This window comes from Erinaceus europaeus, chromosome X, assembly GCF_950295315.1.
Source record: "Erinaceus europaeus chromosome X, mEriEur2.1, whole genome shotgun sequence".
Classification (NCBI taxonomy): domain Eukaryota; kingdom Metazoa; phylum Chordata; class Mammalia; order Eulipotyphla; family Erinaceidae; genus Erinaceus; species Erinaceus europaeus.
The window spans coordinates 104,243,310-104,265,918 of record NC_080185.1 but is presented as its reverse complement, the minus strand read 5'-3'; the positions used below and the strand labels follow the sequence as shown (position 1 = coordinate 104,265,918).

At 40.2% G+C, this 22,609-nt stretch overlaps 1 protein-coding gene across 7 annotated transcripts in view; it reads right to left on the bottom strand.

Annotated features, from left to right (window-relative positions):
* The window catches only part of DMD (dystrophin), a 2,449,111-nt gene that overhangs the window by 1,455,567 nt on the left and 970,935 nt on the right, over window positions 1–22,609 (bottom strand). For all 7 annotated transcript variants that reach the window (XM_060182733.1, XM_060182732.1, XM_060182735.1 and 4 more), the window contains 3 exons: window positions 20,327–20,497; window positions 8,164–8,346; window positions 430–564 (listed from right to left, as the gene is read on the bottom strand). In XM_060182733.1, coding sequence (XP_060038716.1) covers window positions 430–564; window positions 8,164–8,346; window positions 20,327–20,497 — 489 coding nt within the window. The remainder of the gene's footprint in view (window positions 1–429; window positions 565–8,163; window positions 8,347–20,326; window positions 20,498–22,609) is intronic.

Sequence of the window (22,609 nt, the reverse complement as noted above, 5' to 3'; positions counted from 1 at the left end):
AAGCTTGACCCTGGACTGAGCAATTACTACCACCAAAGGAGTGCACCATCCAAGTGAGAAATGCTGACATCCCAATGCTGATTTAGATTATCGTCTTTTTGCAATATATTCTAAAGAAGTAAAATGCCATTAAAACTTTCACTGCACTTATACCAATGGCTTATATAGGTAAAGAAAAATACCACAGAAATTAGAGGGCAAGTGAAAAGTCAAAGTCCTCTGGGAAAGACCATGGAGTCCTCTTTAAAAACTTGAGTATAGAGGTCACTAGTAGAACCAAACCTTTTATCTAGTGAGTCAGACCATCAGAGTGAGGAACAGTAAGTGCATGCACTGCGCAGTTACAGGTCCTTCTTTTTCTATTGGATGCCTGCTATCTTTGAGCTCTGTAAAGTAGTTGCCATACATTTGATTAGTGCAACAACTTACATCTAGCACCTGGGAGATCTCCTCAGCTCCTCCAGGAATATTCTCGGTGGTTTTCAGTTTGACTTCTACTTCACTGAGCCACTTGTTTGCTTTCTCCAAGTATGACAGTAACTCGTGCCAGCATGCCCAGACTTCCTAAGAGAGAAATGCATATGCCATATGAAAATTTTTGGTGGAAAACTGAACTTTGCTATATGTGGATTCTAATTTCAAACTTCTGAAATTATACTTATTTTCATTTTTTTACCATTACTATGCTACAACTAGTTGTTTTGAATATGGAATGTGCCTATAATTAAAAATCATTAAGAGAAATTCTATTAACTAGACTGATTCAAATTTTGGTACTTTTTGCTTTATCAGTAAGAAATAATTTGTTCATGTGTCAGAGTGGGAAGTAAAAGTATTTATTTAAAAAAGGCATTTATAGGGAGTCAGGTGGTACTGCAGCGGGTTAAGGGCAGGTGGCACAAAGCCAAGGACCAGCATTAAGGATCCTGGTTCGAGCCACAGGCTCCCCACCAGAGGACTTGCTTCACAGGCAGTGAAGCTGGTCTACAACTGTCTTTCTCTCCTCCTCAGTCTTCCCCTCCTCTCTCCATTTCTCTCTGTCCTATCCAAAAACGACGCCTTCAATAACAACAATAATAATTAAAACAACAATAAAAAAACATCAAGGGCAGCAAAAGGGAAAATAAATAAATAAATAAATAAATATAAAAAATTAAAAAGGCATTTATAAAATTAAACAGAGTTTTGGGCATATCTCTGTTTAACAGAACACCTGTATGAAAACCACAATTTGGTAACAACCAAGACTCTAACTACAAATGAATGGATAAGGAAGCTGGGTTGAAAAAAAAAAAAGACAGGGGAACTTCTATTTTTCTACAACACAAAGGAATCTAGAGAACAGCATCCTAAATGAAATGATCAAGAAGAAGCAAGACAAAGGCTGGATCATCTCACACACAGGTGAGACTTAGGAAACAGAGTGAGTGAGAAGAAGGTGCAACACTAATAAACAGATCCAAGGATATAAAAGTGGAGGCAGGAGTGGGTTGGGGTTCATAGCACCCCAGTGGAGGAGTAGAGGATTTGGCCGTGAGTGAGATGTGAGAAAAAGCCTTAGAGAACAACACAGAAAGATTCTCGCATAAACTTAACATACAAATGTTTCCGGCACACATAATCATACATAAGTAACTATATGTTTAATTTGTGAATGTAGTTGTAACATTCTGACTCACAATTACTACATCACATAATTTTCCATAGGACTAACAATGTTAATTGAAAAACTAAGGTTTCATTAAAGTAACTATGATATTCATAAATGTCAGAATATTTTTTCAAGTTGTTGGCTATTATAAATTTACAAAGAATACCATTATGAGTATGGATTGCTCATATTGCAAAATTTTTAATTCAGCTGTGATATAAGAAAAAAGATGAATGACTATTTCAAGGGTGTAGCATTTTAAATGGCCACTTATATATGTTGAGAAAAAAGTAACATAAAATTATTCATATATATATTGGAGTCAGTAAGGTGGTAGCACAGTGGGTTAAGTGCACATGTCACAGAGAGCAAGGAACAGCAGAAGGATCCTGGTTCAAGCCCCCGGCTCCCCCCCTGCAGGGGAGTCACTTCACAAGCGGTGAAGCAAGTCTGCAGGTGTCTGTCTTTTTCTCCCCCTCTCTGTCTTCCCCTCTCTCCATTTCTCTCTGTCCTATCTAACAATGGCAACATCAATAACAATAATAGCTACAGCAAGGAAAAGCAAGGGCAACAAAAGGGAAAATAAATAAATATAAAGAAAAATTTAAAAATATATTCATATATGAAACTCAATGTGTTACAATTGTTACTAGGAAAGAACACAATTCTTTGAAGGACAAATCTATCCTGAGATAGCTTTAGAAAAAAAAAACTGATTACAGTAAAGGTGGGCTTATAGGGTGATGTTAAAAGTAAAGTGATTCCTCAAAGATGCCAAGATTAAATTGAACAGCTTCAAAATTTAGGACTAAAACTGTTCAATTTACAATGTGATGACTGAGGATCCAAACGAAATACCAACATATCAAGGGGGGGTGCCAGAAAAGTCTTTAAAAGCACTTCAAACTAAAATATCTAGATTATAAACAATGCATAACAGAAGATGAGTGACTAAAAAAGTTGTATTATCTATACACAGTAGAGTACTACTCAGCTATTAAGAGTGATAAAGATGCCATTTTCATCTCATCTTGGGTGTATCTTGAAGGAGTCATATTTAAGTGAGATAAGCCAGAAAGAGAAGGATGAATATGGGATGATTTCACAAGTGGACAGATGTTGAGAAAAAAGAACAGAAATGTGGAACACAAAGTGGAACTTGGACTGGGTCTGTTATACTACATCAATGTCAAAGGATCTGGGGGAGGATGGGCTTTCGGGTCCTGGCACGCAGTGGGGGAGGAGAAGCAAGGCTGAGGATGGCAGTGTTCTGTAGAAAACTCTGCTATCAACTGTATTTACTACAAACCACTAATACCCTCCATTTAAAATTTTTCAATAAACAAAACACTGTTGCACCTCATTTATAATTAGGAAAATATTAATTAGCATTATGAGGTATGTTGACTGCCATAAATGAGGATTTTTGAGAATTCCTAATGTGAGAAGCTATGTGTTACCACAAACGTGTGTTTACTTCTAATAGATATGTACAATATAACCACCATTTTCTGGAAAAATAAAAAAAAACACTTGACATTCTGTATGGTAAATATTCACGTACTCAACAATTCCATAACTCCAACTGCTATATAGGGGAAAAATACAGTTACAAGAAATCTCACTTTTTGGGAAAAAATATCTAAGCAGAAGGAAAGTAACCTTATTTCCCACTGGCTAGAGGATGTAAAAATAGATTGAGTCATACTGGAACAAAGAATACTGAACTCAAAAGTCAACCAAGTTTTCAAAGAGCACAATACACACATATCAGATTCACAACTTTTAAATAAAGAGTACAATCTCAAGAAAAGTCTTTATTAAGGTTACCATTGTGTGTAAATGTACCAAAAAAACTGGACAATATAATATTTAGGCATTTATATGTTTATATTTATATCTCATTTGAAAAGATCAACATAAAAGTTTGGATTTTTATTGAAACAATAATGAAGACGAATTTCAGGAAAAGTGGCTTTTTTCTGTTGGTAAGAAAACATAGGAAGATGCAGTAGATGAAAATTATTTTTAAAAAAAATCTTTTTGTTTTGAGAATATAAACAACAGGTAAACCAGTAGATGCAGCAGTGACATCCTCCATGGACTTCAACCTTCCACCATCATCATGGAATATAAAGTTGATGAAATCAGACTGATTTTAGGATAGACTAAAATTTGATAAGCATTCTCATATTTTCACCTTTCCTCAGAGCCCTTGCAGAAAATGATGGAGTAAATGTCTTTCCACGTCTAGTGGAAAGCATCATTCGGGAGCTGGGCGGTGGAGCTCCTGGTAAAGCATGCGTAAGTACAAGGATCCAGGTTCGAATCCCCTGCTCCCCAACTGCAGAGGGATGCTTCACCAGTACTGAAGCAGGTCTTCTGGTGTTTATCTTTCTCTCTCCCTTTCTACCTCCTCCCTCTTTTCCCAATTTCTGTATGTCCTACCTAATAAGATGGGGGAGGGGGACTTCCAGAAGCAGTGGACTTGTAGTGCCAGTACTGAGCCCCAGCAATAACTTTGGAGGGAAGAAAAAGAATTATCATCCAAACCAGCCTCGCAATCCCTGTTTGTATTTTGGATAGAGCTTATCACAGAGAGGGAAATTGTTTTTGCTTTAAAAGGGGAGAGGAATATTAAATCTGGTGCCTTTCCAGCTCCTGCTGTACTACAGGCTGTCTTCCTCCTGGCAAAGATCCCCGTGGGTAAACATAAATATCTCCTTAAATAACTGAGGGTACTTTGGAGCTTTCAAGATAGGGAGAGCTGATTGCTAATGCATCTTATTACCTCTGGTGAAGACTCAGGTAATGAACTACCTTGCTGATTGAACCACAAGGATATATGATCTCATGTCCTCAGTGCATCTGAAGGACGCAGCTGGGAAGGCTAAGAGTACCAGCTTCACAGGTCACCTTTACGACAGAAAATGCAGTCTACCCATCTGTAGGCATCAAAACCACTTAAAAGAAAATCTTGACCTCACAGTTCAACACTCGCAGTTACTGTGAAGATGCAATATTCAAAGTGGCGTTGAACAGAGTACAAGAAAACTCCCATTTAGGGGCCAGGCGGTGGCGCACCTGGTTAAGTGCACATACTACACTGCAAAAGGAACCAGGTTCAAGCCTCTGGTCCCTATCTGTAGGGGGAAAGCTTCATAAATGGTGAAGCAGGGCTGCCGGTATCTTTCCGTCTCTCTCCATTTCTATCTCCCCCCAATTTCTCTCTATCTCTATCCAGTAATAAAAAAATACATACATACATACATACATACATACATACATACATATATACATACATACATACATACATACATAAAATAAATTTAAAAAAAAGAAAACTCCCATTTAAAGTGGTAAATGGGACTAATGAGATACATACCACCCAATTTTGCAAGAACGGAAACAACTGAAGAAATTTTAAAAAGAATGTATTTTTTAATTCAGAACTTATCCTAAACTAATAAGAATAATACTCAGGTGAGAGAAACACAGAGGGGAATCTAGGGTAAGTAGAGGTTGTAAAATTAAGCTTCAAATGGTGTAAGTACACAAGAGTATCGTTGGCATAAACAAAACAGGAAAACCAAAACTCACTTAGAATTGGGAAAGAAGTTTCCTGTATTCCAGAAAGAAAACAAAACAAAACATATATTTGTGCTACATGCTCTAGAGATGAAGAATAGGGATGGAACTCCACAATCCTTTGAGTTAGCCTTAGAGAATATGAATCTACCGAAAAGAAACTGAAATCTAGCGACCCACTTGAGAATACATGTCACCCTGTGGTCTTTGTGCAGTTTTGCAGTTTTGCAGGAGTGAAGGTTCAGCAATAGTGAAGTAGTGCTGTAGGTGCCCTTCTTTCTTTCTTGATTATCTTTCTAGCTCTCCCTTCCCACTCTCAATTTCCCTCTGGCCTATCAACTAAAAATCTGGAAAAATGGCTGCCAGAGTCGGTATATTCTACCAGCAGGCACAGAGCCCCAGCAATCATATTGAAACACAGACTTTAACAGCCAAGGCATAAAAGAAGTTTTGATTTGACGTGACTGGTGGAAATTACTGAAAAAATTCAACACCTTTGAGTTTATTAACAAGCCTTAAAAAAACATAAGTATGGGATGATCGCACACATCAACAGAAGTTGAGGAAGAAGATCTGAAAGGGAAACTAAAAGCAGGACCTGACCAAATTGTAAGTAGGGCACCAAAGTAAAAGCCCTGTGGTGAGGGGTAGACATGCAGCTTCCTGGGCCAGTGGGGGGTGGGAGTGGGTGGGAGGGATGGGTCACAGTCTTTCGGTGGTGGGAATGGTGTTTATGTACACTCCTAGTAAAAAGTAGTCATATAAATCACTAGTTAATTAATATGAGAGGGGGAAAATTAATTGTATGTCTCGAAGTTTTGAAAACACAGACTGAGTCTTTTTAATAAATAGGCTGTGTAATTGATATGCAGATGCTCTCAAAAGCCTAGACCAAGTAGATCAGAAGCAACCGGTGGCACAGCTATATACAAGATACTGGGTACTACACAGCAAACCCTAACAAAAGGACTTTTCAAAGTTAACCCAATTACCAAATAATGTGATGATAACATTAACTATCCATTGTCTTTTGGAACCCTAAGACAGCAGGAACCTCACATCTCCACTATAGAGCCCCTACTTCCCCCAGTCCTGGAACCCTTGGATAGGGCCCACTTTCCTGTATGCCTCTCCCAATCCATATCAAATAATATTGCATCTGCCGATTGCAACCTAATCAACGCAACGGTTGCCACCTCAACATGCTTCACCTCAGACTGTGTCCAGAGACTTCACGTGTGGAATGAAAACCCTTCAGCTTCATTACTTGGGTGAGACCTTTCCTTTCATAGTATACTCTAATTCCATCCCAGGTGGTTCACTTTCTAACAAAGTCCCAAAACCTAGATATACACCAGTTTCTGTGAGAGAGAGCATATGCTCACAAGTATCCATAAACTACTGCAAAATATATACCTGAAAGCAGAAGTACACTAGAGTTTGCAGTGAGTACCTCCCTAACACTTCCTCTCCACTATTCCAAGCTTTGGGTCCATGATTGCTCAACAATTTGTTTGGCTTTGTATGTTAACTCTCTTTTCAGTCACCAGGTTCCAGATGTCATCAGGAACCCGGCCAGGCTTCGCTGGACTGAAGACCCCACCAATGTGTCCTGGAGCTCAGCTTTCCCAGAGACCCACCCTACTAGGGAAAGAGAGAAGCAGATTGGGAGTATGGACCGACCAGTCAACGCCCATGTTCAGCAGGGAAGCAATTACAGAAGCCAGACCTTCTACCTTCTGCAACCCACAATGACCCTGGGTCCATGCTCCCAGAGGGATAGAGAATGGGAAAGCTATCAGGGGAGGGGTTGGGATATGGAGATTGGGTGGTGGGAATTGTGTGGAGTTGTACCCCTCCTACACTATGGTTTTGTTAATTTATCCTTTCTTAAATAAAAAAAAAACATAACTTAAAATTGTTCAGCTAAAAAAAAAAAAGACAACTATGCCCAAATCAGTATTATCAAAGAAAAAAAAAAACAGCTATTACTTGAAAAATACAAAGTTCTTGGAAAAAAATAAACACATACATTTGTGTACACATTGTGCATAAAGTTGAAAATTTATATTGTATATCATAAGTAAAATATATATATATATATATATATATATATATATATACAGAAGACCCTTGAAAAGAAAAAATTAGAAATGGAAGACAGATCTTTAAAAATACCCACTATTCAGAAGATGATAGAAATAGAGGAAGTATCAAATGAAAATAATCCTAAAGATAATAAAGCTTTAACTCAAAAGGAAGAGGAAGACAGTGAAAAAAAATTCAAAAGAATCATTAAGAGTGGCAAAGGAGAGTAATAATCTTGATGATCTTATTACAAAAAAAGAGAAAACAATAAATGAAATCACACTACACATACATGAAACAGGAGGGATTAGAACTAGAAAACATGGAAGACAAAGTAAAAGGAGAAAATAAAGACAAAATGAGAAAGGAACAATACATTCACAACTTAATACCAAGACAATCTCAGAAGACAGTGGAAAATATTGGAGACTAATGAGTTTACAATGACTGCTTGTCACTTTTTTGAGCACCAGTTTTTAAAAAGAAAAATCTCACTTAATTTTGAATGTCCTCAATATTATACATATGTTTATTTCAATGCCCTCTTTAAAATTATCCAGTTGATGAGAAAGCTGTGACATATTTTACTTATTTTTTTTTTTTGTCTATGCAAAAATGTTGGATGACTTTTCCAACAACCCAATAGTAAATGAAGCTTATATAAGAGAGGTAACTGGCCCCACATCATAAAACCCAGATATAGGGGTCTGGAATTAAGAGATCTTATACCTGAATTCATGTGCTAAAGCACGAGAATGTTCCTACAACTAATAGATGATTGATAATGAACAACAACAGCAACAAAAATCAGATATAAAGCAAGAAAAGCAACTGACTTCTAATGTCTTGCATTTTCCATTCAGCCTGGTGCAGAGCCACTGGTAGTTGGTGGTTAGAGTGTCAAGTTCCTTTTTTAAAGCTTCTTGTGCTGCAGGTGAAGCTTGAGAGATAACAGTATTTACAGACTCTGTAAGGAGTTTCACTTTTGCTTCTTTTTGCTGTGCCTCTTCTTTAGCTCGCTGGAAAATAAGAAAAGTTGTCTTAATACCCATGTAATGCCTTTATTTCCATAATGCATTCCTGTAAGTCACACACTTTCCGCCCAATGTGACTCTAGATGCAATGGGACTAGTAAAATATAGTTTTAAGCATCCTAGAAAGTGGTGTAAAGGATTAAGTGCTGGACCCTGAAACATGAGTTCTTGGGTTGAATCTGAAGCAATGCACACACCACAGTGATGCTATGGTTCTATCCCAGTCATATATACAGACAGTGAAGGTCTTTCTTTCCCTGTGTCTTTTACTTCACCCCAAATATCTCACACTACAGAATCGAAACCATTAATAAATTCCTGAATGAATACTGCCGGAATCATTACAGATACCATTCATTAAATTAAAAGATAATTCACAGAGAAAATTATTGAATGCTATATTAAGTAACAAGTTTGCAAAAAATAAAGTTTTGTTTAGTAACTGAAAATACATTAGTGAAAGAGGACATTTAGATCTCAAATGATGGGGCTGACTTGGTACTCAAATGTACTTATTCTTCTCTGTTGAAGATGAAGAGTTTCACAGAGTACCAGCATGAGGAATGCCTATTTTACAACTCCTTAATCATGTTTGAGCATACACACAACATTAAACCATATCCAAATAAAAAAAAAAAAACCTCGAACACTTATGTTAATGTAAGTACTGCTTCTTTCTCAATCGCAGCATCAGCCTCTTTCTCTTGTCACTGATGAGAAGCCTTCTCCCTCAAATGGCATAAGTCAAAATTCTCTGATAGCTTCTTTGAACATGCTATCACCATAAACTCACTGAAGAAGACTTTCTGGAATGGAACCTAGAAGGTAGTAAGTTCTCTGCATAATTTGGATGATGACTTAATTTGGATGCTGACTTAATCTGCTACACATACATGAATAATGAATCCATTTATGTAAACTCTGGCGAGCACTAGAACTAAAGTTACATTACCATAAACACTTGTTATATTAAAAAGAAAGGCGTAGCTAAGATTTACAATTCATACATGTATTATGGCGGTGGCACGCTTCAGCATATAACCACTGCAGAACTCCAAAAGATTTCTGAAGATGGGGCAGGTCTCACACTAGAGAGCACAAGCTACACTGTGTTCAAAGACCAAGTCCCTCCCCTACTCTCTCCTCTCTCAGATTGTCAGCCACACTGTTTAAATTGAAAAAAACACCTTTAGGGAGAACGATGAAGTTCTGCAGACATAACACTGATGCAAAAATGTATTTTTTGTTGTAGACAAATATTTTGAAAAGTTGTCACCTAAGATTCCACTTAGACTACTAATGCTATTTGAAAAGTTTTGTTTTCTGGACTGCATTTTTAACTTTAAATGTTTGTCTAGAAAATGATCACTCGGTAAGTTGTAAAATAATGACCAGAAAAGAACAGAAATAAAAAAGAAGAGGGTATGGATGTTGACTCAGAGAAGTCAGGAAGTGATGCCAAACCCATCTGTAAGTTTATTCTGAAAAGGCAGATATGTTTGCTCTTGCTGTAGCTTCTATGTGGAAGCCAGGGCAACATACAATCACTATCCTTCACGCAACAAAACAAATCTAAAAAGATGATTTTCACTGGCATGCAGACAAAAAGATACAGGATCGTGAGTCGGGCGGTAGTGCAGTGGGTTAAGCCAAAGATCAACATAAGGATCCCAGTTCAAGCCCACAACTCCCAACCTGCAGGGGAGTCGCTTCACAGGCGGTGAAGCAGGTCTGCAGGTGTCTGTCTTTCTCTCCCCCTCTGTCTTCTCCTCCTCTCTCCATTTCTCTCTGCCCTATTCAACAACAACACTATCAATAGCAACAGCAATAATAACTACAACAATAAAACAACAAGGGAAACAAAAAGAATTTTTAAAAAAAATTTTAAAAGATACAGGATCATCTTACTAGCTCTAACTGGCTATTGTTGCTAAAGATCACTTGAGCACTCGCTTCTTCTTCTAGCGTTTGCCCTTCTTCCATAGCCAGTCAACAGCGTCAGGTTGAGCCTGATGTAAAGTTTCGAGACCTCCTTTGAATCTGGAGAGGTGGCAGTCGTTGACTATGGGGGTCATAGTCTGTCTGGAGCCACAGGGGCAGTTCGGGTCATCTCTGGCTCCCCAGCGATGGAACATAGCGGCGCACCGGCCATGGACTGTTCGATAGCGATTGAGGAGGGCCCAATCATAACGTGCTAGGTCAAAGCCGGGTTGACGCTCGCAGGGGTCTGTGATGAGGTGTTTGTTCTTTACCTCAGCTGACTGCCAACTCTGTTTCCAAGAGACTGGAACAGAGAAGTTCAGTGTAGGCGTAGGGGACCAGATTGGGTGACGAGACGTCAAGCGTTGGACAGGGTGGGCGAAGATATCCGCGTATATTGGCAGGTCCGGTCGAGCGTAGACGTGGGAAATGAACTTAGATGATGCCGCATCCCGACGAATATCTGGCAGGGCGATGTTGCTAAGAACTGGCAGCCATGGAACCGGGGTGGAACGGATGGTTCCAGAAATTATCCTCATGGAGGAATATAATTTGGAATCGACCAAGTGGACATGGGGGCTATGGAACCATCCTGGGGCACAGTATTCTGCAGTGGAATAGCATAATGCCAGAGAGGATGATCGTAGTGTGGAAGCGCTCGCGCCCCATGAGGAGCTGGCCAGTCTTGCAATGATGTGATTCCTCGCGCCCACCTTCGCTGCAGTTTTTATGAGATGTTCGTGAAATGACAGGGTGCGATCGAGAGTAACGCCAAGATAGACTGGCTGGGCTTCATGCCGGATTCTCGTATCGCCAAGCTGCACATTAAGCTCACGCGAGGCCGAGGCATGGTGTAGATGGAAAACAGATGATACCGTTTTTGCAGTGCTAGGGATTAGTCACCATTTTTTACAGTCATCAGATATCAGAGACATGTCTTTCGTGAGTGTTTCCTAGAGGATGTCAAACTTGGATGCCTGAGTTGCACAGCAGATGTCATCGACGTAGGTGAACTTCCTTGAAGAAGTTTCTGGAAGGTCATTGATGTAAATATTAAATAGCGTAGGAGCCAGAACAGAGCCTTGGGGGAGGCCACTTGAGACAAGTTTCCATCTGCTAGACTTGTCACCCAGATGCACCCGGAATCTTCTGTTTTGGAGAAGAAACGATATAGTGTTGGCCACCCATGGAGGCAGGCATCTTGAGATCTTGACTAGGAGACCACGGTGCCAGACCGTGTCATAGGCTGCTGTGAGATCAACAAAGACAGCACCCGTCTTTAAATTCTTCTGGAATCCATTTTCAGTGTAAGTTGAGAGGGCCAGGGCTTGTTCGCAGGTAGATCTTCCTGGGCTGAAACCAGCTTGGGCGGGTGATAGGAATTCCTCTGTAAGAGGAGAAATACGTGACAGAAGCAGCCTCTCAAGGAGTTTGTAACACACGGAGAGGAGAGAAATTGGTCTATAGCTGGCGGCCAGTGTTGGGTCTTTCTTTGGTTTCAAAATTGCTATTATCTTCGCACAACGCCAAATTTTGGGCATAGATTCGCATTCCAAGATGTGGGACAGGAATGAAGCGAGCCACTTCTTTGCCGCGGGGCCCAAGTTAAGAATGAGTTCTGGGGTGATGTTATCATAGCCAGCAGCTGTTCCTGGTTTAACCCTCTTCAAAGCATCTTCCAGTTCAGACAGTGTAAAGGGAGAGAGTTTTGGAGATGGACAAGATAAACGGAAGTGGGATGACCACTCATGGGAAATTTCTCTTTTCCAGACTGGGTCGATCTTAGCACGTCCAACTTGAGTTAGGTGACTGGCCACTGAGTTTGGAGATACGGGAGGATGGGAGACGGGAGAGGGTTGACTACCGCACCCAGACTATGAAGAAGCTTCCAGGCCTTCCTACTTGAGTGGGTGAAGTTCAGACTTTCCGTGAGTTGTTGCCAGCGGGCTTGGCGTGCTGCATCCAGGGAGGCAATGAGATGGTCAGCCACATCTGGGTCGCCCTACTCATCATACTGCTTTAGTAGTTGCTCGCATTCAGCATCAAGACAAGGCGTATAGTTAGCACGTCTCCCACGAGGAATGGCTTGGGAAGCTGCTTTGAAGATGGCTTGGCGGAAGCGCCTGTAGGAATCTTCAGAGGGGATAGAGTTAATTGGAATTGCAGGAATAGATTTGTTGGTAAGATCACTGAACAGACGCCAGTTTGCTTTCCGAAAGTTCCATCTTAGTTTCTCCGAGCACAGAATCAGTGGGAGCTGGAGACCAATGTGGATGATAGCTGGGCGGTGATGACTGTGCGGGAAGATCTTGAGAACTTGTCTCGTAGCGGGAAAGGCTTGGCCGTTGACTGTGCTAATCCAGCACAGGTCGGGTGACGAGTCTTTATTCCATCTAGCACTGTGAAAAGAGCCTGGCTGTTTGGGATCGTATAATAGGGAGAGGTCATTCGCTGAAGCCCAGTCGGCTAAGATAGAGCCGTCAGCACGAGTGGAGGAATATCCCCAGTCTTGGTGATGACTATTAAAGTCTCCAACGTAAACGGCTGGGTGATTCGGGCTAGGCAGGACCTCATTATCCCATGAGGCACTGGGAGGCTTATATACGTTGAGGAGCTGAATAGTTCCAATAGTAATGGAGTCGTAGAAGGTCGAAGAGGCCATATACTACAACTCCAATAGTGCACAGATTTTAAAGGCAGATCTGTAAAGAGCATGCAAGTCGGTATGGGCTAAATTGTTTAAGTTGCTCAGGACATAGATACCCACTGTAAAAACTAATTGTGGGACAATTTGTCCCCATGAAGTGGGGGGAAAAAGTAGTTGATTGTGTGGTTAGCCAGGACTGGCAAACTGTTCATGAAGAGAAGGAAGAGAGTTTAAACCTGAAGAGAGACAGAATATACAAACAACGACAGTTTGAAAAGGAGGGAGAGAGTAGCTGAAGGAAAGATGAGTGCTGCTTTCAGTTCAGGGGACTAATGCAGTGCTTCCTTAGTAATGGAAGCCACACAAAAACTGGCCTGGGTCAGGGGGTGGCACAGCCACTTGAGTGCACCTTACTATGCACAAAGACCTAAGATGAAGCCACAGGCACTCACTTCCAAAGGGGAAGCTTCATGAGCACTGTGACAGTATCTCCTGTCTTCAATCTTCCACCTTAACTGTAAATTCCTCTCTATTCTAACGCATAAAAAAGAGGAGGGGGGAAAAAAGCAACATTGGATTCATCATGCAGGTACCAAGAGCCAGTGATAATACCGATAGCAATCAATCAATCAATAAATAAAATAGGAAAACTACAGACCAATATCTCTGATGAACATAGATGCCAAAATGTTAAACAAGATCTTGGACAACCGGATACAGCAACATATCAAAAAGATTGTTCATCACGACCAAGTGGGATTCATCCCAGGAATGCAAGGCTGGTTCAACATCCGTAAGTCAATCAATGTCATTCACCACATCAATAAAAGCAAAGCCAAAAACCACATGATCATCTCAATAGATGCAGAGAAAGCCTTTGACAAGATCCAACACCCATTCATGCTCAAAACTCTACAAAAAATGGGAACAGATGGGAAATTCCTCAAGATAGTGGAGTCTATATATAGCAAACCTACAGCCAACATCATACGCAATGGACAGAAGCTGAAAGCATTCCCCCTCAGATCGGGGACTAGACAGGGCTGTCCACTGTCACCGTTACTCTTCAACATAGTATTGGAAGTTCTTGCCATAGCAATCAGGAAAGAGAAAGAAATCAAAGGGATACAGATTGGAAGGGAAGAAGTCAAGCTCTCACTATTTGCAGATGATATGATAGTATACATAGAAAGACCTAAAGAATCCAGCAGAAAATTACTGGAAGTTATTAGGCAATATAGCAAGGTATCAGGCTACAAAATCAATGTACAAAAATCAGTGGCATTTCTTGAAGCAAACACTAAATATGAAGAAGAAGACATCCAGAAATCACTCCCATTTACTGTTTCAGCAAAATCAATCAAATACCTAGAAATAAAGTTGACCAAAGAAGTGAAAGACTTGTATGCTGAAAACTATGAGTCGCTACTCAAGGAAATAGAAACTGATACCAAGAAATGGAAAGATATCCCATGCTCATGGATTGGAAGAATAAATATCATCAAAATTAATATTCTCCCCAGAGCCATATACAAATTTAATGCAATACCCATCAAAGTTCCTCCAAGCTTCTTTAAGAGAATAGAACAAACACTACAATCATTTATCTGGAACCTGAAAACACCTAGAATTACCAAAACCATCTTGAGGAAAAGAAACAGAAATGGAGGCATCACACTCCCAGACCTTAAACTATATTATAAAGCCATCATCATCAAAACAGCAAGGTACTGGAATAAAAATAGGCACAAAGACCAGTGGAACAGAATTGAAAGCCCAGAAATAAATCCCCACACCTATGGACATCTAATCTTTGATAAAGGGGCCCAAAGGATTAAATGGAAAAAGGAGGCTCTCTTCAATAAATGGTGCTGGGAAAACTGGGTTGTAACATGCAGAAGAATGAAATTGAACCACTTTATCTCACCAGAAACAAAAATCAACTCCAAATGGATCAAAGACCTAGATGTCAGACCAGAAACAATCAAATACTTAGAGGAAAACATTGGTAAAACACTTTCCCACCTACACCTCAAGGACATCTTTGAAGAATCAAACCCAACTGCAAGGAAGACTAAAGCAGAAACAAACCAATGGGACTACATCAAATTGAAAAGCTTCTGCACATCCAAAGAAACTATTAAACAAACAGAGAGACACCTCACAGAATGGGAGAAAATCTTCACATGCCATACATCAGACAAGAAACTAATCACCAAAATATATAAAGAGCTCAGCAAACTTAGCACCAAAAAAGAAAATTACCCCATCCAAAAATGGGCAGAGGATATGAACAAAACATTCACCTCAGAGGAGATCCAGAAGGCTAACAAACATATGAAAAACTGCTCTAGGTCACTGATTGTCAGAGAAATGCAAATTAAGACAACACTAAGACACCACCTCACTCCTGTAAGAATGGCATATATCAAAAACGACAGCAGCAACAAATGCTGGAGAGGATGTGGGGACAGAGGCACCCTTTTACATTGCTGGTGGGAATGTAAATTGGTACAGCCTCTGTGGAGAGCAGTCTGGAAAACTCTCACAAGGCTAGACATGGACCTTCCATATGATCCAGTAATTCCTCTCCTGGGGTTATACCCCAAGGACTCCATAACACCCAACCAAAAAGAGGTGTGTACTCCTATGTTCATAGCAGCACAATTCATAATAGCTAAAACCTGGAAGCAACCCAGGTGCCCAACAACAGATGAGTGGCTGAGAAAGCTGTGGTATATATACACAATGGAATACTATGCAGCTATCAAGAACAATAAACCCACCTTCTCTGATCCATCTTGGACAGAGCTAGAAGGAATTATGTTAAATGAACTAAGTCAGAAAGATAAAGATGAGTATGGGATGATCCCACTCATCAACAGAATTTGACTAAGAAGATCTGAAAGGGAAACTAAAATCAGGACCTGATCAAATTGTAAGTAGGGCACCAAAGTAAAAACCCTGTCGTGAGGGGTAGACATGCAGCTTCCGGGGACAGTGGGGGGTGGGAGTGGGTGGGAGGGATGGGTCACAGTCTTTCGGTGGTGGGAATGGTGTTTATGTACACTCCTAGCAAAATGTAGACATATAAATCAGTAGTTAACTAATATGAGAGGGGGAAAATCAATTGTATGTCTCAAAGTTTCTCAAAACACAAACTGAATCTTTTTAATATATAGGCTGTGTATTTGATATGCGGACTCTCTCAAAAGCCTAGACCAAGTAGATTAGAAGCATCCAATAGCACAGCTATATACAAGATACTGGATACTGTACAGCAAACCATAACAAAAGGACTTTTCAAAGTTAACCCAATTACCAAATAATGTGATGATAACATTAACTATCCATTGTCTTTTGGAACCCTAAGACAGCAGGAACCTCACATCTCCACTATAGAGCCCCTACTTCCCCCAGTCCTGGAACCCTTGGATAGGGCCCACTTTCCTGTATGCCTCTCCCAATCCATATCAAATAATATTGCATCTGCCGATTGCAACCTAATCAACGCAACGGTTGCCACCTCAACATGCTTCACCTCAGACTGTGTCCAGAGACTTCACGTGTGGAATGACAACTCTTCAGCTTCATTACTCGGGTGAGACCTTTCCTTTTATAGTACACTCTAATTTCATCTCAGGTGGTTCACTTTCTAACAAAGTCCCATAACCTAGATATACACCAGTTTCTGTGAGAGAGAGCTTATGTTCACACGTATCCATTAACTACTGCAAAATATATACCTGAAAGCAGAAGTACACTAGAGATTGCAGTGAGTACCTCCCTAACACTTCCTCTCCACTATTCCAAGCTTGGGATCCATGACTGCTCAACAAATTGTTTGGCTTCGTATGTTAACTCTCTTTTCAATCACCAGGTTCCAGATGCCACCAGGATGCTGGCCAGGCTTCCCTGGATTGGAGACCCCACCAATGTGTCCTGGAGCTCAGCTTCCCCAGAGACACACCCTACTAGGGAAAGAGAGAGGCAGACTGGGAGTATGGACCAACCAGTCAATGCCCATGTTCAGCGGGGAAGCAATTACAGAAGCCAGACCTTCTACCTTCTGCAACCCTCAATGACCCTGGGTCCATGCTCCCAGAGAGATAGAGAATGGGAAAGCTATCAGAGGAGGGGGTGGGATATGGAGATTGGGTGGTGGGAATTGTGTGGAGTTGTACCCCTCCTACCCTATGGTTTTGTTAATTAATCCTTTCTTAAATAAAAAATAAAATAATAAATAAATAAAATAATAAATAAATAATACACAAAGACACAGACAGACTCAACATAGCTCTCCAGGGAGGAGTGGCTTCTTCATGTTCCAGTGTGGCACTCCCTGCACCAGGATTAAGCTTCCCTGCTGCTATGACTGTACCCTTTTTAATCTGACTTCCTCTTCTAAAATATGTATGTTGCATATGTTGAATAAAGACAGAGAGAAATTGCGAGCGAGGTGGGAGACAGAGATGGAGAGAGACAGAAGCTTCTCTGCAAGTGGAGACAGGACTTAAAAATGGGTCCTTCGGGAGTCGGGGGGTAGCGCAGCAGATTAAGTGCATATGGCGCAAAGCTCAAGGACTGGCTTAAGGATCCCGGTTCAAGCCCTCAGTGCTCCCGACCTGCAGGGGAGTAGCTTCACAAGTGGTGAAGCAGGTCTGCAGGTGTCTATTTTTTTTTCCCCCTCTCTGTCTTCCCCTCCTCTCTCCATTTCTCTGTGTCCTATCCAACAACAACGACATCAATAACAACAACATTAATTACAACAATAAAACAACAGGGAAACAAAAGAAAATAAATAAATGAGTAAGTAAATAAATAATTTTTTAAAATGGGTATTTCAAGCTGGGAGTACGGATCGACCTGTCAACGCCCATGTTCAGCAGAGAAGCAATTACAGAAGCCAGACCTTCCACCTTCTGCATATCACAATGTCCCAGGGTCCATACTCCCAGAGGGTTAAAGATTAGACAAGCTATCAGGGGGAGGGGATGGGATACGGAGTTCTGGTGGTGGGAATTGTGTGAAATTGTACCCCACTTATCCTATGGTTTAGTCAATGTTTCCTATTTATAAATAAAATATTTTTAAAAGGGTTCTTGTGCATTTTAATACGTAACTCAACCAGGTGAACCACCACCCATCCACCCAATCTGTTTTTTTTTTTTTTTCCTCCAGGGTTATTGCTGGGCTCGGTGCCTGCACCATGAATCCACCGCTCCTAGAGGCCATTTTTCCCCCTTTTTGTTGCCCTAGTTGTTGCAGCCTCGTTATGGTTATTATTGCCATTGTTGACGTTGCCACCCAATCTGTTTTTCTAAGTCAAAATTTACATGGGGAACAGATGAGCCCAAAAGATACAAGAAAATACAAGGGTTAAACAGCCATCAGGAGTTGGTGCAGTATGTACCCAAAAGGGCTTGTGCGCATGAGGGCCAGCATTCCATCCTGACACCTTGTATGTCAGAGTTATGCTCTGGTTTTCTCACTGGCAGTAATAAAATTTTTTGAAAGCACAATGAAAAAATATTCAGAATATTATATAAAGTACAAAATAATAGAGTTGACTGGAGTATGAAGTGGTGTAGAATAGAACAGAATGTATAGGAGCACTTGCTGGATGGGATGATATGATATATATCCAATCCTGGTGTTTCCACACAGTTAAAGAATAGGAATAGGAATAAATTATTTCAACTATACATGGATTTCAGCCTGTTGGTCAGCAAAGAAGTGTGGACTAATTGTGTTCTCAAGTGTCTGCCAGGTCAAACAAGACAATTATACTAATGACATTTATACAACAGTCAAATTATAGCCCATTGCTTGAAACTTGCTCTCTCTTTCTCTTAGACTGAAAATGACTAAAAAGTAAAAAAGAAAATTCCACCTGTGTCAATACATAGTGATCTCCTTCCTCCAAGAAAACTTGGGTTTGCCACATCATTCTACTTGTGTCAGTCAAGCCTGCCCTTATTTTAAGATAAAGGGGCCTGGTGGTGGCGTGCTGTTATTTAAATGCACATATTAATGATTACAAGACCTTGGTTTGAACCCTGTTCCCCACCTGGAGGGATTCTGCTTCATGAGAGGTGAAGAAGGACTGTGCTGTCTCTCTCTCTCTCTCTCTCTCTCCATTCTCTCTCAATCTTACCTAATGAAAATTAGAAAATAAACAAAAAAAAAAAAGGAAAAATGGCCATGAGGAGCAGTGGATTTGTACTGCCAGCACGGAGCCTCGGTGATAACCCTGGTGGCAATAAAAATTAAAATAAATTTTAAAAAGTACAGCGGGAGAGAAAATGAGAGTGAGAGTGAGAGTGAGAGTGAGAATGAAAGCTAGACTGAGACCACAACAACAAAGCTTGCTTTAGTGTTTCAAGGCCGAAATGAAAGCCATGTCTTATACAAGACAAAGCGGCACACTGTCCAAATGAGCTCTTTTAAGCAGCCTGCCTTTTGCTCTTTCCAGTCAGGAGGTGCCAGCAATCTAATCCAGGACTTCACCTATGAAAATTTTGTGCGCCGTCATTATGACAGCTCTACAGCCCTCTATCACTATTCAAGGCTAGGCATTTTTTAAAAATATTATTATTGGGTAGAGACCAAGAGAAATTGAGATGGGAGGAGGGGAAGAGAGAGAGAGAGGAGACACCTGCATCCCTGCTTCATCACTAGTGAAACTTCCCCTGCAGGTGTGGAGCAGGAGGCTCAAACTGGGATCCTTGCAGGGGGTCCTTGCGTTTCATACTATGTGCACTTAACCCTTCATACTATGTGCTACTGCCTGGCTCCCAGGTTAGCCATTTTGTATAAATCAGATATCAGACTTAATAGGATTCCTCAGAAATTCCCTGCAACTCAATCTATTATAAAGAGAATCTCACTATCCACAACTCCCATGTAAACTGTTATCATTATTTCTAAGAAAACTTTTAAACCATCATAGACTACTGACTATATTTTCAACAATACTATTATAATACATGTTCCTTTTGAATTTGCATAAGCAATAAACCAAAAATGTAACTGACTGATTCCAATATCTTAATACAATAAAGTTCAAGAGTACACTGTACTAAATGTGGGCATCAATGTTTTGGTAAAATATTACACTATTAACAACAAAGCATTAAGGGAATGGCATTACAAAGATCAACTTGAACTTTAATTAATTAAAACAACCTCTGTCATTAAACACAAAAAGGGCAGACTGGACAAAAATTCCAATTTCAAGTAATGTCATTAAACACAAAAAGGGCAGACTGGACAAAAATTCCAATTTCAAGTAATGTCTTATTTTTCCTTCTTGTTTGAATTTTGGTTTAATCTTACCTTCATCTCATCAACAGCTTTCTGTAGTTCATCCGGGGTTTTATATTCAAAATCTCTCTCTAAGTATTCTTCTTCAGCTTGTGTCATCCACTCATGCATCTCCGAAAGATCTTTCTGAAGGCTTAACGTTTTATCCAACCCTTCCTTCAAGGCTTCTTTTCTGGCATAGACCTTACAAAAGGAAATCACCAAGCAAGCAAAGAATGTCTTATTAAAAGTCACAAAACATGAAGATTACATTAAAGCAGAGCAATAACTAACTAACAACTCAAATAAGAGCAATAGAAAAAAATAAATGTTTCACTGGATCAGGAAAATCTAAAATGGCAGAGCAGAGCAGGTGAATGTCCAAGAAGCCAGATTAAACCCAAGCTGCAATATATGCCAGTAAATGTTCTGACTATTCTCTTCAACCCTCCAAATTAAATAAACCATGCATTTATGTGGAGACCTTTAATTTATTTAAGAAATACATAATATAATCATATAAAGCTGTGTACAATTATAAGTCTCCTTCCTACCCTACCATCTTTCACTGAAAAATAGCTCATTAGGCCAGCAAGATAGCTCATGGTGTGTTTGCTTTGTGATGGGCATGAGTCAGGTTCCCATATGAACCCTACAACATAGAAACATACTTTGGGGGTCAGACAGTGGCACACCTGGTTGAGTGGCCATGCAATAATACACAAGGACCCAGGTTCAAGCCACCTGTTCTCACTTGCAGGGGGGAAAAGACTCCCTATCATTCCTTTCCCCTCTCGATTTCTGGCTGTCTCTATCCATTAAATAAATAAAGAGAATGAAAAGTTTAAAAATTGTTCACAGCACTGATTACACACAGAAGGAGGACAAGATTTTATTACTGACGATGACTTTGTTTTGAGATGTAAGAATCCGCTGAAAGGCAGCCAATTAATAAAAAGTTCTGCCAGTTCCCAATGTACTTAATGATTTTCTGAAATCTTATGATTTTGTAGGTATGAAAGTTGTGATTATTCAAAATTCTAAAAACTTTGTGTTGCAATAAAAGAGCTAGGCTTTTTCTTTCTAAAATAAAATTAAGATCATTATTAAAATAACGGGGGGCCTAGGTGTTAGTGCCGTGGGTTAAGTGCACATGGCACAAAGCGCAAGGATTGGCCTGTAGCACTGCTTCACCACTCACAAGGCTTTCCCCCTGCAGGTGGGGACTGAGGGCTTGAACCAGGGTCTTTGCACATTGTAACATGTGTGCTTAACCAGGTGTACCACCACCAGGCCCCTCAATGCTGTGAACATTCACACTTAATTTATCTTCACTATGGGACTCAGGTTTGGGTCCAAATACACAAGTCTAAACTCCCTGCTTTTATTTTATTATTTATTTAATTTTAAAATAAGAGATATTGAGGCAAAAAAAGAATGAAAGAGATTCTGGAACCAAAGCTGCTTTCAGCATCATGGAGGTCTGGTTTAAGCCTGGGGTGTGCACATGGCAAAACAGAGCACTATCCAAGTGAACTATTTTGCTGATCCCTGAGCTAGCTCCTGTTGAAGCATTGTCGTCTTTCTCTTCTTCAGTGCCTGACTTCTCCTTTTCAAAGCCTATTTCATTTGTTGATGGACCCCTAGCATGTGCACTGTGATACTGCAAGCAGAACCAGAGACATGTAAAATGGTCCAGGAAGTGACCACAGCATTCAGGCTATTTGTGGAATGTTTCTTATACACTGAGCTAATGTGGTGTCTTAAACAACAAACTTCTATTTTTTTTCCTAACAGACTGGAGGTATTGACTGGAAATGCTTTCACAACCACATTTCTCAAACATACAGAAACCTTGAGATTTCAGTGAAATGGCTGGGTTCATACATTCCTGCTGCTGTTTCCCATGCTCTAAATAAATTGATGTTGCTCATTCATTCTGAAAAAAAGCACCCATTAAAAACACTCAACAAACAAATGCAGGTCCATACTGGACTTCCAGAAAAACATTAATGATATGATCAATTATTTAAGGAAGATGTTTTCCTAAACATCCTCTGTAGAGCTGGTTAGTGCAGAATAACACGTGGTAGCTCACCTAGACCTTCCACAACTACACTCAGGCAACTGAAATGTTGAGCACTGGTGGGGTGATCACTGTGGGGTGACTGACCTAGCCTTTCACTTTTCTAAACTCTTTTCCTTTTCAATTTGAATTGGGCCTTTTGGCATGATTTCTATTGAGATTTCTAAGGTCACTCAGAAATAATCATAGACTGAGTGTTTCTAATACACATAAAGTGAACTCTCTCACTA